The sequence below is a fragment of the Pleurodeles waltl genome, chromosome 1_1 (genome assembly GCF_031143425.1).
Source record: "Pleurodeles waltl isolate 20211129_DDA chromosome 1_1, aPleWal1.hap1.20221129, whole genome shotgun sequence".
Lineage (NCBI taxonomy): Eukaryota > Metazoa > Chordata > Amphibia > Caudata > Salamandridae > Pleurodeles > Pleurodeles waltl.
In genome coordinates, this window is record NC_090436.1 from 505,456,129 (window position 1) to 505,473,998 (window position 17,870).

At 44.3% G+C, this 17,870-nt stretch overlaps 1 protein-coding gene across 1 annotated transcript in view; it reads left to right on the forward strand.

The window, feature by feature from the left end:
* Positions 1 to 17,870, forward strand: part of ADGRV1 (adhesion G protein-coupled receptor V1) — a 2,003,619-nt gene that overhangs the window by 146,438 nt on the left and 1,839,311 nt on the right. Inside the window, exons 2-3 of the mRNA XM_069225272.1 lie at positions 12,062 to 12,246; positions 14,869 to 15,018. Of these exons, the coding sequence (XP_069081373.1) occupies positions 12,062 to 12,246; positions 14,869 to 15,018 (335 nt within the window). The remainder of the gene's footprint in view (positions 1 to 12,061; positions 12,247 to 14,868; positions 15,019 to 17,870) is intronic.

Consider the following 17,870-nt stretch of genomic DNA (forward strand, 5'->3'; position numbering starts at 1 on the left):
ATATCTGATCCCACCTACAGTTCTGCAAGAGCATCTGGTAACTAGTCATTCTTCAAGTCCGGATTAAGGTTGGAGGCTGGGGATCCTATGTCCTCCATGGAGCCAGCATGATCTTTTGGGGGACAACTTTGCCATGTCTTATTCCTCAGGTGTTTGGAACTTTTCATTGTTCACTCATCATCTGTTCTAAGTGGGAGGCCCAGAGATCCTGTTTGCCTGTAACCACTCCCGCTCTTCTTGTGGAATTGAAAATAATTTTCTTGTTGCGTCTGAGACGATTTTCAACCTTGCCAGATATACTAAGGCATATCTGATATCCAGGTGGCGCAGCCGCTTGACAGTTAAGAAGTACCCACAGATCTTTTTACTTCTAGTCTGGGAAAATCAAATCGCGATTGAGTTCCTATCAATTGTCCAGGGGCCCATGGCTCTCGCTGCTTGCAAGATATGGTCTCTGCCCCTATAACTATTCAAGTATTCAAGCTGTCACCGGATGGGGTGGAGAGCCCGGTGTTGGTGTTCTGCCAGGGACCCTATGTGTCCTTTCTACTGAGAAGAAAGCTGAAAATGTACCTTCCAGGCCAGTTGTGACCGGCCAATCTTCCAAAAATAATTCCATGCTGGGGCCTTCTTCGCCCTCCAGAAGGCCCTCTATCCGGATATAGTTTCAGCGGTAGTGCACTTCCACGTCGTCCATCTTTTAAATCGTATTTCTTCCTGCATCTTGCAGGCTGTGGAACTCACTTTTTTACTGTTGGTTGAAGTGACGCCATGGAGGATTCTGTGGAATCAACATGGTCCTTTAATTTTTGGTAGTTTGCACAGAGCAGTCCCACATCTAGCACCAATCTTTCCAATTTGGGCTCTAGGGCGGCTGGTAAGTCCTGTACTGCCTTTAGGAGTATATCCAGTCTAGCCATGTGTTCCTGAAAACTATTCTACTATTGTGACAGATGTGATTTTGCCTTGGTCTTCAGCTTCTTCCCTGTGTCCCGAGGGGAGCCCTGATTTATGGCTTTTTAGTCTTATTGTTGTCTCTAAATCCAGCTGTGTGTGACACAGTAGAATTCCAAGAGAGGATGCAGCGCCAGGACAGTAACGGCGCTGTCAACACAATCTATCAGTCATTTCTCTTAGTAGGATTCACAGTAACGTCACTCAGTGGTACCTGGCTGCAGTCCCATTTATCCTACCTGCGAGAGGTAGTGGGTCAAAGAGAATTTTCTCAGTTTCTGCCCTGGGTCTCCTGCAATCTCAGATTGACAGACTGTATTGTTTGTTGTTCGCATAGCTGGTGATGTATTCAGACCTTTGGGGTGGGGGAGGCCAATGCGTTAGACTTCCTATTTGCCTCACCACATTGCCAGGGTCAGTTGAATATTGCTCCCAGGAGATCGCAGTGCCTCATCCATCTTGTTCTACCCCAGAGCCTCTCCGGGTACTATTAGGAGTCCCTGCCTCACCAACCAGTTCTGCGCTCTGTGCTTCTAGAGCATGGGGACAGATGAGGTTACTGCCGCAGATTCCCTACAAGCCTCACCTCACTTTAGAATTCCACTGGATGGGTGCCATGAGTCATCTCTCTCTTGCTGCCTGTCACGGCAGGGGAGGGCCCATCACAGTACCAGGTCCCAATTCTCCACTGCTGTGTCTCTTGTGTTACTCAGGTCTCATCCAGGCTGCTTCTGTAGATGGCCCTCTGGTGTGCCACCTGAGAGGCAGGTGTTGGGAGGGTCTGCAACTGCACCTGTGCAGCAGGAGGGACCATTGCCGACTCAGATCCCGACTCTCCTTCCCCACTATGACTCCCAGATTATGCTGGCTTGAAGTGTGTCATTGTCATTCACAGGCCTCTGGTGTGCTGGTTAAGGGGGTGGTTGCTGGGAGCTATTCCTCGCAGTGGCATCATCTCCACTCCTCTTGGTTCTCATCACTGCCACCACCCCTGGCTGGGCTTTCACGGAGGCTCTCCTACAGAGGCTGATTGCTGAAGAAAGTCACCTCTGTGATCCCAGGTCTCAGCTTCATTTCCACGTTGCATCTCCTAGTGCGTAATGGCCTCGGTTAGGCAGCTGCACCTATAGGTCTCTTGCACCTTGTTGGGGGGCATTCAAACATGTAATTGGCCCCCAGGTGCCCAGCTCTATCCATCCACCTCCGTGAGTGGGTGCAGGCTGCAAGATGTGAACGCCGGGGATTACTAAGTGGAGCTCGTTATTGTGCGTCCTAGCCTGCAACCATCTTGGCAATGCCCCCTCCATTATTTTACAGTTAGCACACTTGCTATCACATGTTCAGGGAGTACTAGGTCTTCCACCTGACCGTCTCTTTTGTAATGCTCTTCCTTGTAACACCGAAACAACTTTTCACATTCGGCATGGAAGAACCTTCCTGACTTTTCTTCTCCTTTTGTTATCCCTGAGTTGGAATTCGATTCCCTTTCTCTTCTTGTCTCCCTTTGGAATCATGGACATTGCACTGGCCCTTACCTCACAGCCTGGAATCAGTCTGTTGACAGTTTCTTCCTACCTTTGGCTTAAAGCAGAGGTTTTCAAACGGGGGCATGCCCCCCCGGTGGACCTTTGCTGTATTCCCAAATGGGTGCAAATGCCTCAATAATTGTTTGCAATGAAGATGGACTAGAAGCATACCTCTGTTTATTTATCATGTTTACAGACTGTCTTTATTTACATGCAACAGTTGAAGTGCATAAAAAAGTATGGCAACTGTCATCCTGAGCCTCATGGTGACAGGATCAAAGACATGGATAAAAAGACAAAATATTCTGTAAAAAGTCTGCTGTTTTTTTACCTCCAGGCAACTGCATATAAAGACTGCAAGCAGCTTAACCCTTTCACTGCTGAGGATAAAACCATTCCATCCTCAACACCGGCGCCATCACATGAGCACCAAATCCCTCTACTGGTTACAGCACAGGGATTTGGGTTTTCTAAAAACAGCCTCAGGAGCTGAAAAAGAGCTTTTCCAGCTCCATAGGATGCTTTTAGTTTTCACTGGATTGATGAGCAGGGTGCATGGCGTGCTGAAGTCATTTCAGTGAAAACAAAAGTGAAATGAGCTGATCAACTCATTTCACTTTCACTGCCTCTGTGCTCAGGGGGCTATCTCAGGCCCCCAAGCACCGAGGCAGATGGGAGAGGTATCATTGGAAAAAGGGGCACCTCCCCATTCCAATAGTATCCCTCCCTAGTGGATCCCTCATGGGGATTGCTGCAGGAGGGCGATCCACAAGCAGGGATCCACTCCACACTGCACCGGGGAGGGGGGAGCAGCCCCTGGGGCAAGGGCTTTTGCTCCCTCCATAATATTTTGTCCAGTTCAGTCTTTCTGCCCCCTGGGGGGCATATGGGGCAATAGCCCCCAATCTTCCCCCTTTCCCCCCCCCACCCTCCCCCCCGGGTGGACAGGAAGCCCACTAGGCACTAGGGATTTTTTGTTTTTCAAAAAGTTTAGAGGATGGGCTGCCCAGACTAGGCACAGCAATGCACCCCCCTCCCCAACATAGGCACAGTCTTTCTGCCCCCCGAGGGGCAGATAGGGTGTCATTACTTCCAATCTGGCCCCAGGCCGTCGCAGGGGCAGAAGGCCCACTAGACACCAGGGATTAACTTTTTTTAAATAAAAGATGGGTGGGGCTGCTCACCTTGGGCATGGTCATACCCCTACCCCAAATAAATGGTGCCACAGTCTTTCTGCCCCCCGAGCCAACTGGAGATAATTACCCCCAAATAGCTTCATGGGGGCATACAGCTCACTAGATTCCAGGGATTTAAAAAAAAATAATAGAGGGATGGAGGCTGCCCACCACCAAGTGCATGGATATGACCCTACCCCAACTGAATGGGGCAACAGTCTTTCTTAACCCCCTGTGGAATAAAGCATCTTATCCCAATGGCAGGCCAGAGGGCATTTCACTCTTTTGGATTTTGATTTTACATATGGGCCAAGAGAGCTTGGCTAACTTGTATTGTCGTCCCACTTGTAATGGTGAGTGGCTGCACTTTTTGGACTAGGGTATGCTGCCAACCGGGAAAAAATCTACCAGACCCAGACAAATCCAAAAGCTAAACATCTGGGAGAGTCCATGGTGGTGTGCTTCACATCAGTACTTAATTTGAGCCAGTGATTTCCGGTGCTCAGCACCAGCACTTAATTGCCATCACCGACAGTTGACAGCTGCCACATGGTGGCACTGTTTTCTGTAATTTAAAGATGAGCAGAACAACAGTTGTTTACTAATTCATTATACAACTAACAGCTGCCACCCAGGCCATTCTTATAGCTTTGGGGGCTTCGAACAGTATGAATTGTCAAACTTGTAACAGTGTGACTGTTAGGACCTGTGTAGGTCCAGCCATTGGCAGCGTTGATAGTGACAATATGTGGTGCTAGCTCCGATGGCCTCCTGGTGAGGGCCCTTGCATTTATATTTTTTACAAATTAATCACTGCTTCACATGCATCCTACATCTTTTTCTTACCCACCATCCCCTCCAAACCTCCAACTTTGCTTGAAATCACGCATTTTCCCTACATTTCTGTGATGGAAACTTAAGGAATCCACAAACCTTTTACTACCTACCGTTGCCCTATCTGTATTGACAAATACTGTGGCCAACTTGCAGAGTCAGCCTAAAAATGTATGACAAAAACTGCCCTTTTGGTCCCACTTTGGTTCCCCCTCAGTTCCTACACGTTTTTGGCCCTTCCCTGTCGCAGGCACTTGGCCCACCTACACAAGTGAGGTATCATTTTTATTGTGAGCCTGAGGGGAACGCTGTGCTGGCACGATGACCCCACACAGAAATGTGAGGAACATGTGATTTATTTTAGCTAAATTTAAGGTTTGCAGGGGATTCTGGGTAAGAAAACACTGGGCGATCCACCTCCATGGACACCCCCATGTGTCTAATTTTCAGAAATGTCTGGGTTTGGTAGGTTTCCCCAGATAGACGCCAACCCCAGGGCCAAAAACATAGGTGCCCGCCTGCAAAAACAGGTTGTTTTGTGACAGATAATTTTGATGTGTCCACAATATATTTTGCAAAAACAACAGATGAAGGACAGAATGCAGAACAAATCAAATGTTCACCCTCACTCACAGATCTGGGTTTCATCCATCGTTTTTTTGCCTGCCATGCCATTCAAGCTTGGACACAGCCATATGCAAATCTGTCTTGGCCCTGTTCCCCATGGGAACAGTCCAGCCCGAACTGCCAGGCCAGGTCCTCCCTGGACCAGAAATAAGCATCCTGGGACTGGTTTTAGGGTATCACCCTTCATCAGCCAGGCTAGCCTGAATCTGGTGGCATAGCAAGCATGGGACCCACATCTGGGCATACCCTTCCCGCTTGGGGCGACAAATGCAAAAACAACAGATGATGGACGGAATGCAGAACAAATCAAACATTCACCCATAGTCACAGATCTGGGTTTAATCCATCAGTTTTGTTTGGCTGCCATGCTGCTCCAGTTTGGACCCAGCCATATGCAAATCAGTCTTGACCATGTTCCCCATCGGAACAGCCCAGCCCGAACTGCCAGGCCAGGTCCTCCCTGGACCAGAAATAAGCATCCTGGGACCGGTTTCAGGGTATCACCCTTCATCAACCAGGCTAGCTTGAATCTGGTGGCATAGCAAGGACAGGACCCACATCTGGGCATACCCTTCCTGCTTGGGACGAAAATGCAAAAACAACAGATGATGGATGGAATGCATAACAAATCAAATATTCACCCCCAGTCGCAGATCTGGGTTTAATCCATCAGTTTTGTTTGCCTGCCATGCTGTTCCAGTTTGGACCCAGCCATATGCAAATCAGTCTTGACCCTGTTCCCCATGGGAACAGCCCAGCCTGAACAGCCAGGCCAGGTCCTCCCTGGACCAGAAATAAGCATCCTGGGACCGGTTTCAGGGTATCACCCTTCATCAACCAGACTAGCTTGAATCTGGTGGCATAGCAAGCACAGGACCCACATCTGGGCATACCCTTCCTAGTTGGGAGGACAAATACAAAAACAACAGATGATGGACGGAATGCAGGACAAATCAAACATTCATTCCCAGTCGCAGATCTGGGTTTAATCCATCATTTTATTTTGCCTGCCATGCTGTTCTAGTTTGGACCCAGCCATATGCAAATCACTCTTGACCCCGTTCCCCATGGGAACAGTCAAGACCGAACTGCTAGGCCAGGTCCTCCCTGGACCAGAAATAAGCATCCTGGGACCGGTTTCAGGGTATCACCCTTCATCAACCAGGCTAGCTTGAATCTGGTGGCATAGCAAGCACAGGACCCACATCTGGGTATACCATTCCCGCTTGGGACGACAAATGCAAAAACAGATGATGGACGGAATGCAGTACAAATCAAACATTCACCCCCAGTTGCTGATCTGGGTTAATCCATAATTTTTTGTTGCCTGCCATGCCATTCCAGTTTGGACCCAGCCATAGGCAAATCAGTCTAGACCCTTTTCCCCATGGAAGCAGTCCAGCCCAAACTGCCAGGCCAGGTCCTCCCTGGACCAGAAATAAGCATCCTGGGACCGGTTTCAGGGTATCACCCTTCATCAGGCAGGCTGACTTGAATCCAGTGGCACAGTGAGCAAGGGACCCACATCTGGGTATACCCCTCCCACTTAGGGCAACTTTAGCAAAACAAAAGGATAATGGACGAAGTGTTGAAACTTTTCAAACACTCACCCCCAGTCATAGATTTGGATTTAATCCATTGTTCTTTTGCTCACCATGCCACCCCAGTTTGGACCCAGCCATATGCAAATCAATCTTGACCCTGTTCCCCATGGAAACAGTCCAGCACAAACTGCCAGGCCAGGTCCACCCTGGACCAGAAACAGGCATCCTGGGACCGGTTTCAGGGTATTCCTCTGGGTGTCTAGTTTTAAAAAATGTACAGGTTTGCCAAGTTTCCCTAAGGGGAAGGTAAGCTAGGACCCAAATCCACAACTAGACATATTGCAAAAAAAAGGTCAGTTTTGGGTGGAAACGTGTGATGTGTTCATGTTGCGTTTTGGGAGGTTTCCTGTTGCGGGCACTAGGCCTACCCACACAAGTGAGGTACCATTTTTATGAAGAGACTTAGGTAAACAGAATAGTAGAACAAGTGATATTGCCAATTGTTTTTCTCTGCATTTCCGCCTTTCAAATGTAAGACAGTGTGCAAGAAAGAAGTCATTTTGAGAAATGCCATCTAATTCACATGTTCCTATGGGTACCCACAAATTCAGAGATGTGCAAATAACCACTACTATGAAAACTCCATATCTTGTGCCAATTTTGTCAATATATAGGTTTCCTTGATACCTATTTTTCACTCTTTATATTTTACCAAATGAATTTCTGTACACCCAGTATAAAATGAAAAACCATTGCAAGATGCAGCTCCGTTTTTGTGAACCAACAAGCCCTATATATTCCTGCAACCAGAATGGTCCAGCTGACGTAATGGTATATTGCTTTCAAAAATCTGCCATAGTTAGAAGAAGTTACAGATTAAAACGTGGACACAAATGGCTGTTATTTGAACTTAATTTCATTTTTTTTATTTCAACTGTTACTTTCTATATGAAAACCTTGAAGGATCTACACAAATAACCCCTTTGTGAATTCAGAATTTTGTCTACCTGTCAGAAATGTATAGCTTTCCAGGATCCACTAGTGGTTTCATTCGCGTTTCCACCACTAACTGGAAAGGGGCTGAAAGCACAAAAATAGGAAAAATGGGCTATGTCCCAGTAAAATGCCAAAACTGTGGTGAAAATGTTGGTTTTCTGATTCAGGTCTGCCTGTTCCTGAAAGCTGGGAAGATGTTGGTCTTAGCACCATAAACCCTTTATTGATGCCGTTTGCAGGGAAAAAACAGATGCTTTCTCCTGCAGCACTTTTTTCCCGTTTGTCCCAAAAAACTTTAGCTATATTTTGCCCAATTTCTCGATCCCCTCCAGGGGAATCCACAAACCCTGGGAACCTTTAGAATACCCAGGATGTTGGAAAAAAGGGCACAAATGTGGCGTGGATAGATTATGTGAACAAAAAGGTATGGGAGCCTAAGAGTGAACTACCCCAAGTAGCCACTAAAAGGGCTTAGCGCAGGGGTGAAAGGCACAGAGACGAAGGGCTTTAAATGAAAAATTGAAGTAAATTCAACTAATCAATGGGAAATGCATGTAATGAAACTTCAGTTGGTTATATTTGCTCACTGCAGATGTCTGTTTGTGAGACGAGAGAGTAACAGAATGGAATCCTGGTTGGTTAAGTGCAGAATAGTGACTTGTGTATTCTTTGAGATTCAAGCCAGTAACAGAATGCACTATGAAAATGTAAGCCACCATTTAAAAATTGTATTACTCAGAGTATCAATTAGGCTGCCACAAAACAAGTGGTTTCAAATAGTATATTTTACTAATAGTAATCAGACTGTACCTATTGCAAACATTTGTATAAGTCCATTAAATGTCTGCTTTCCAAAACTCAACAAGAACAAACCTTTGTCACCAAGACGCTTCAAATGACTCCATTTTCACCCAGGGGCACCTCAAGGTGTCTAGTAACCATTCAGAGATAGTTTTTTGTTTTTTTACAAAACGTACGGTAGGCATAGGACTCCAAACACCCCAACCACTTCAACCTGTTTACCTGCTGATGTCCTTTCGGGTGAGTCGAGGATGTGGTAGGAAAGAGATCAGCAGAGCCACATTTAGATGTATGTAATGCATGTCATTATGTGGGGGCTAATTTTTCCATTTCCAAATAGACAAAGATTGCTCCCTCATGGAGATGCTCTGAGGAAGGTTATTAACAATGCAGACTGCCTATTGTTTGTGTTTTAATGGGCCTTATTATGTCTGTCCTGCTAGCAAAGGGCAAACATCCTGCTTTGAGCCTCTGGCCAACGAGTGATGCCTTGGGGGAGTGGACATGGGCGTAGGTACCATTGGTGTTGCAAGTGCAGTAGCACCAGGGCCCAGGGGTGTGCGTGACCAAATATACCCCAGTTGTGGCTCTTTTACTATATGTCCTTACTAACATTGGGGCCTGTTGCACCCTTGGTGTGCTAGTGCTGTTTTGAGCCTCATACCAGTGGCTCAAGAGAGGGCAAAATTAAAGTCGAGGATACACCTTAGCTTATGCTTCAGAGAGACGGCAGAGTGGGGCGGTCGGTAAAGATGGAGGCCCATGTTTTTAACTAGGGTCAGAGGAGACTGCCTGCTTCAGAAAGCAGTAGCTCTCATTAGTGAAGCAGATACATTGGCACTAGGAATGATGTGTGTGAAGGGCTTACTGCACCTCGGTTATCACTGTCTTAATGTAAAAAAGAGCCATGAGGGCTCATTTTCCTTGTTAGTAATAGGGCTGAGGGCACCCTAACTGCAAAGAGTTGGGCAACATATGGAAGTTATTTTTTTCTGAATGGTCCATTGAGTCTGTTTCAAGATTGGAGTGATAACCAGGCATGGTGGAGAAGGGGTGAAAGTTGTAGTGGAGATAGCCTGCTCCTTATGACCGCAGCTGTCGTTATTGCGACCAGTGCAGTTGCATCGGGGCCCAGGTGTGTGATGGGATCACAACACTCCAGTTAGTGATTTTCGTCAATTTCTGTAGTTTTTTAGGGTATTTTCATTTTTTAAGACTCGCACTTAGTGTGGACTATGAGTTACAGACTAAGTACCCTTGAAATGGCTTCATATGTCCTGCCCTCAGCCCTGATCCTCCCTATCCCGAAAGACTTGCAAAAAAACATTTTTTTTGGGTGGGGGGTAAATTGCTAAAATTGCTTAGATGGTCTTAGAGTAAAAAAGCTTGAAGACTTTTGTCTCAGAGGCATTCTGCTCCGGATCTTTATTGATCCTGTTGGCTGGCCTTGTCTGCCAACTGCTAGTTTGGATTCCTCTTTGTCAGAAGTGACAGGTATTGCTTAAGTGTGGTATAACTAGCAAGTGGTGCTCTTAATGAGACAAAACATGCATGTACCAATTAGTCAAATAAACAGAGGATAAGGCTATGCGAAGTAAAGTTTAATCTTCATAAGTGAGCGACTCAAGGAGATGACCTTTGTGTATGTTTAAAGATAGTAAATCTAACGGACCTCCACTGGTCGGACTCACTTTTGTACACATCCATAATATCATGCTGTTAATCAGTACTTAAAGTAGGAGCTTGAATGGTCATGATGGCTGTGTTTGATACATACTTTTTACCCAAAGAGATTATCGTACTTAGCGCATTGGTTAATAGAACAACCTGACCAAATCATTACATAGCTAAATAATATTATTCATTTACTCATATGGGTGCACAAAATATCATATTATGACTCATCGAGAACCACACATTCAACATGGACATTCCACGTGAATTGTGACCACACAGAAACGCCTAATGCCTGCAGTACTTATTTTTTGTAAAATTGTTTTGTCCATACAATCCCAGTCACTTTTAGCCAAAGAGACAGGAATAGATTCCGAATTTCTCGTACACATAAAAACCAGCAATTGTGTTGTTATTTTTGTTTCTTTGCATCATTATTCTGTATTTAAAAGTAATACTTTCAAGCCAGCACTTTCGTATGCTTTTGAAACAGCTCTGTCACACACATTTCGATTCTGAAAATCGACAAATACTTTTCTGCAAAATATTTTGGCAAAATTATTCATTTAGAGAGGTTTGCTTTACTTCCTAGTAGCCTGCGTGGCTGGGACGAAGATGGCAGCAAAAGTCAGCCTATTGTGTAGAAACCACACTACACCGAAAACACATATTAAGTTTGAGGAAATCAGGGTCACAGACTGACGGTCATCATTAGCTATTACCCAAGGACCTGTTCAATCTGCTTTGAACTGCTCCAGTCGTGGTTCGCACAGGCCTTACGAGTACGTGTGTGCCCAAACAATTCCTACAGCAAAGAAGTGTGGAGTAAGATCAGAGAACCCAAACCGCTTTGTCTTTATTTCAAAATGATTCATCTGCATGTGCTTACACAGCAGTTTGTTCCAGGTATAAAACTCAATCAAGTCCATTTTCTATTATTGCCCACCATGCAGTGATGACACCTCTCATGAAGGTGTTGCAATTCCCAAAAGATTTACGCAAATAGGCAATTTGCAAATGAGTGCAAAAAAGCCTGGAAAGTTACCACCTTCACAACTGATGCTACGAAGAGGCAAAGTACTTAAGAACAGGGTACCTCAGTTCGGGGACTATATTCACAGGGATGCTATAAGGCCTGACTCACGACAATAGAAAATGTTTACATTTTATTATTCATTTAAAAAAATACATATTTTTTCTCAGCGTAGGGGTGCACATTTTTCAAACTGTACATGGAAATTTCCAGTTCTAAGACTCAGGCTTGCCAAACTTTTCCATGTGCTAAGTGGGTTTGCGCCTACAGAATTTACACCACTTGTAGAATAGAATTTCCACATTTGCATATGTATTCATATCGACTTGTTTGAGGGTGTTCCTTAGTGATCTTACCTGTAAAGTTACTGAGCACCTGTAAAGTCCTACGTTTGTGGGCATTCACCTAAAACTTGCAAATCCTTCTCCACACTGGAAACGCTAGCAAATGTACACCTGTCAAAAGCAGAAGTACAGATACCTCTAGGATCTGAGTAGCTAGAGAGTGGAGAGGGAAGAACCTCTTATTTAACTTGGGTGTAGAGAAAAATGTTCCACATGGAGAAACAGAAAAAGGTAAATGTGCCTATCCACACTTGTGTTCCATTCCAGTATGCAGACATTCTTCCCACCTGGTTACATTTCACCTGCATACATGTTGTGTGTGTGAGTAGGCCAAGAAAGCCTCAACTGATATATCTTTCCGTGCCCATTAGGGATTTTTTTCCAGTTTTTACAATCTGCTCTTTGTGAATGTTCCTTTGGTGTCCTGGTGCTCTTTTTCCACGTGCTTGTGTGAGTTAGGACTCTGAGACCGAATTGTGATATACTGCACTGTATCTGCACTAATGCACACAACATTTTGCTAACAGCTCACTCTTTCTCTCTTGATTTCTAGGCATGCTCCACCTTTTTATATTAAGTAACTTTCTACTAGTGCTAATCATTAGTTCTGCTGCTGGACAGACAGAAGTAAAGTTCGCTGGACAGACTGAGTTCTTTGTCAACGAAAGCAGCACGACGGTCATTCGCCTTGTGATTGAAAGGACAGGAGTGCCTGCAAATATTACTGCCATTGTGTCTGTAAGTACTCGCAGGCTTCAAAACTTAATCCTTCATTTATTTCACACACTCCAACAATGGTGTGACCCAATAACATGACCCAATTACATTGACTTACATCTCTTGTCACTGTTGAAAGCAGGGTAAGTGATGCGCCCTTTGTTGAAAGCTGTGAAGAGATTTGGGAACAACACTTGTCTTAGTATTTTTCCAAGGCCAGACCTAATTGAATTAACTCAAAGAGACCCTTGGTCAACACAAAATGTTGGCCAGTGATTCCTTGATAGAGTGGTGGCTGCAGCCTTATGTATGCACCCTGGAGTCTGCCAGGCCACAAAGATGACATCACTTCTGTTGTACACTGGTTACTCGCCTCGTTGCGTGTTGAATACAGAAGTATCGCCACAATCAATCTGTAGAGTCACAGGTTTCATTTATATTTGAAAGAATAATAAATGATGGGTATTTTTCTTACCAGTTAACGATGTTCTTGACAACAGTCTTATGTTTTCGCTGTTGTGATTAATCCATTTTGAAAATGGATTTTAACCAAAACTCTCTCAGCAGTTATGAGCGTTCAAAGTGGTCCAGGCTATGTTTTAGTTGCAGTGAGGAATGGTTTGGCTAATATTATATTTATAGGGTGCTTGACAACATTTCTGTTAAACTAGCGCTTGACAAATTAGGTGTGCCGTTGTTTGGCTAGTCCCAATCCTTAAATAAATTCCTCCAATAAGAAAATGAGATATAAATCAGTCACTTGTGCTCTGCCATTTGAGGCCATATGCACAAAACCTTGTTTAAGGTCACAAAGGCTGATTCACAGAATAAGGCTGTTTGCGACTACAATAAATGTTTTTTAAATGTACAAAAATCAAATTATGATTTGGTAACCTGTTACCGAATCACAATTTGGGTTCGAGAATTGGTATTTGAGAGGGGCGGTTTAGTATCTCCCTTTCTAATACCCATTCGCATTGGTATATATGAATGTTTTGCAACCAAATTATGGTTGCAAAACATTCATTTTTTACGCACACCTCAGAGGAGGTGGTAACCATTCACAAATGGGAATTGGTACCCATGGGACCCCTTCCTCTTTGTGAATGTTGAAACAAATATTTTTTAAGAGCAAGCAGTGATGGGACCACTCACTGCCTACTCTTAAAAAATGAAGTTTTGATGTTTTCTTTTTTTTCTTTTTAAACGTTTGTCACTTTCCTTTAAGGAAAACAGGCTGCATTAAAAGAAAGAGAAGATTACTTTATTGAGAAGCAATCACAGACATTCTGGTCTGCTGATCCCAGCATGCCACTATCCCTGTGTTGGCTAAAATTTCTAATTGGTCGCAAATTGTGACCTACCTCATTAATATGTGTGTGGTATGTCTATTTGTGACCCCATTAGAAATTGCTAAATGGAGCTCAATGGTTTTAATACTTGAGGAATAGAAATGTCCTAATTGCGATTATCAGAAAATCACAATTGCTTTTAAGAACATTTGTACATATGACCCTCAGTCGTGTTGATTGCATCTCCCAGGGTGTCCATGTTAACTGTTCCTTACTATATCTATACACAGCAAACTTACATTCTTTAACCCACTTATGATTGAAGTAAAGTGAAAGATAAGAGTTTTGGCAGTATCTAGTAAATTAGTCAGAAATAATTCCAACACATCTAACATCTTTAAACAACTGTGGTGCTCCAACTTTGCTGTTCCCTCTACCCCGAATTCTGCACCCTGTTAGAACCAACTGCTCATTAACCAATGGCATCGTCCTGTAATTCAAGCAGTCCGTCATTATTATGTTTTCAAGGCTCTTGAAAGTTCGTGTAAATCTCCTGCCATTGTCAGGGCAGAAAAGGGTGGGACAATGTCCACAAATGTATATTTGTCCGCATTGCTAAGTTCTAAGACAAATCACACCTTTGTAACGCCCGCTTCTCGCCCACTGATGGAGTTTACTTTTGTTGATTTATCTGCAGTCATGGTGGAGTAATCTGCAGTGGTAAATGCACTTACATCTGCCAGGAAACCCTTTGTGATTAATTGTCAGTCATTAAAAAAAGGTATTTCCAGTTGGAAACTTGTGTGTAGGAACAAATCTACCCTTGTGAATAGGGCCCTGTATGTTCAGAGATCTAGAAAGATGCTACATAATAAACCTGTATCCAAAGCCTCTGCATCCCACAGATGCCTCTGTAGCCTATGGAAAGTCCTGATGAGGCCAACTCAGCTTTCTGTCCTTCAGAGTATTGTAACTTGTGTAGTATCAAATTGGAGAATAGTAACGCCTCTTCTTTGAAGTGTTTAGAAACGAAAGAAGAGCGTTTTGAAGCACCTTGCTGAATAAGTTATTCATGTTATTGTTAATATTTTCTATAGGCGAAGAATGTTCATATTGTCATCAAAGGGTTATGGCGTCGGCTTCATTTGGTTTCTGCAGTGTTTCAAGTTGGAAGGAAGACTCAAGTGCAGTATTTTCGCTTTTGAATGAAGAATCTACTTTACATATTAATTGATAATGTAGAAATGTGAAGACAGATGTTGAATGCACCGTATTATGTACAAGCATAGAAAGAATTTCGCACCTAAAACAGAACCGAGCCTAAACGCATGTCTTTGTATCTACATTTCAGCTAATAGGACCTAACACTCTGGATTTTGTGGAAACTGTGACAGCGGCATTCATCCCTGCTACAGAAACCAACCGCACGGTATTCATACCTATCTTTGATGATGACCTTCCAGAGGCCGACGAGACATTTGTTTTTCTTTTAAGTTTACCGGTAAGAAGAAAGAGAGAAGGAATTATACTAAAACAGAACGTTTGGGGGCATAGATCCTAATAAATATGCAAATAGGAGAAGTGGGATCGACCCCGCACTTGTGTTTTCCAGTGTCTCTTTGCCCTGAATCAGCTGATCGCAAATCCCAGATTTAGGAATCCGAAGCCAGGAGACACCAACTACACATCCCACAGGGTTGCTGCTGGTGGTGCGTCCATCTGCTGTGCCCAGGCCCACTTGCCTCCCTCCTGCTCTATGGATATAGCATCAAACGCTCCCTCCAGCTCTTATTGCCTGCCTCCCCCCCCCCCCCCCCCGCTCCCCTCCCCCCACCCCGCCACCTGTACCAGGGCCCAAATCAAATCCTTGCATCAAAGAGGGTGGTGAGTAAATGCTGATTTGGGCACTTTATATTCTCCAGGGATAGACACACGGAATATGGCTCAGCGTTCCCCGGTCCATATTTTATACTGGAGAAAAGTACTCATAACCACACTATTTAGGTGCAAGATGAAAACCTGAAACCGGTAGTTCTGCTTCCTGGTACCCCTCTACAGAAATACAGATAACTTGTAATACATGTTTGGTTGATTTGCAGCATTGAAGTGACGTGATCTTTTCTTAGTTGTGTGCTGGGAAAAGTGGGTTGCTGGGGCTATTCTTTTATCGGGCTGACCTTTTTAATTGATTTTGATGCACGAGTGAGCGGGGGGAATTTGTCATTGTTTCACTGTAGTATTGAAAAAATCAGAATGTTCCTGTTTTGAAGGAAATCTGGGAATTTTTATGAAATTGGAGGAATTTTTACATTTGAAGGAAATATAATAGCAACTGAAACAGGGGCTGGAAAGAACTTTGTAAACTTGAGTGGTTAGCGCTCTAGCGTCCCGTAACATTTTCCTGCCCTCGGCCTACCTATTTAATGGCGGGTGCTTCGCGGCTGTGCAGTGAGCCTGCTGCTGGCTTGCACCCATCCGCGCCTGAATGGGACTGGGGGCCAGGGAGGCTGCATCTCTGAGCATAGACGTTTTAGCTTACTCTACATCGACCTAGTTTGGGTTACGGCCATATGTGCAGGAAGGCTGTTGGCACTCAATAAATCTCCAGATAAGGAGAAGAAGTTGTAACCATCGCTCTTTTGTCTGTACCACTATGGATTGACCCCTTTCTCCTTCACCGATGGCCATGAGAGACCCAGTTGGGAACTCCTCTAATAACCTTAGGGGAAATGAGAGCCTCGCAAAACGATCATCAGTAAGAGTTTTCACATTTTTCAGTCTAAATTATTGTTCTTTGGGTGAACACCACCAAGATTTATTTGATTTCTTAACAGATCATAATCCGGAGGCCATGTTCCTTAAGACCTGGCTAAATGAAGCCTCTGGCCCAGACATTGTAGCAGCTCTTCAACAGGGCTATTGTATTTCCCATCTGACCGGAAAGCTAAAAAAGGGGGAGGGATTGTAATTTTAACAAAAGATAAATTCCATTGCGTGACAGAGAAATTGGAATATCTCAGATTGTGAAGCTTTGAGGTTCCGTATATCGCTAACCAAGAAGTTTACTATGTCTGACGCTTTTTTTTATCACCCTCTAGGTGCAGTACACAATTAGGCCTCAGAGGTCCTGGAGAAACTGTCCCCTTTATTATTTTTAAATGTGCCAACTTTACAGTGCTTTGAAACCTAAACATACATCTGGATGACGTAACAAGTAATCCAGGCCAGTCCCTAATTGAGGGCTTTGCAGCTTTAGAACTTATTAACAATCTACCCACTCATACTGCAGGACATTCATTGGACCCTATTTTCTCGAATCTAGGCACCATGCAATCAAATAGACCCTTACCCCAAACATGGCCATCCCATGCTTCTTTTCAAACGATCCCCAAGTAAGGTTACTTTTAATCGGCCCAGGCCTCATGGAAGATGTTGGGCCAAGCTAAATGCTCACAAATGGAACACCCTACTAAAGGAATCACTCCCTCCTTTAGATCACTCTGTGGATGGTGTAGCAAATAGTATAGAAAACTGGCTTAGGACCTCAGCAGATAAATTAGCTCCCAGTAACCGCCAGGGCCCTCCGAGATCCCTGTCCCCGGACCCTTGGTTCATGCACTCCTTATGTCATGAGAAGAAAAAATGCTAAAAGTTAGAGAGACAGCGGAGTAAGACCTATAATCAAGATGATAAATTAATTTACAAAAACGCATTGAGTCAGGGGCGCTGTGAACAGATGTGAAGCACACAGTTTGGGAACCACTAGAAGGACGCTGCACGTTTCAGGTGTGAGACATGGACATGTACCAGAGCTCAGTGTTTAGAAAGGCTCCGTGTGCCACAAGTGGAAGGGTTAAATGGACCAATAGTAAGAAATGCTTTATGTAGCAAGTGTGAAAGAGGGTCGTGTCTGTGTGCCAAGGCAGAGGATGACTGCGGTGAGAAAGAGGACACCACGACTTATGTCTAGGAGAAGGCACTTCTTCCAATTGCTCGGGCAGGGGGCCGTTTGCCCTTAAAATCAGAGAACGCCATCCACCATCCATGCTCGAATGACTCAGGTTTTCTGGCACGTGCGTTCTCAATAAAATGCAGATTCAGGATAGGTTCACTGTGCAAGGCAAACTGCTTCTTGGAAACATGTAACACAATTTTTTAGTAACGTGTGTTCCGTTTGAACTAGAAACAATTTTTCATTGAAATAAGTCCACTATGCAGCATATGGTGCATTCCGTGCAAGGGTGGGGACTACTTGGTTAGTGGCGGCAGCAGAATCGCATGATTGCAGTGGCCCTGTTTGTCCTATATCATGGTATTTCTATTTGTTAAGCACTTGCTTGCAAAAGCTTCGTG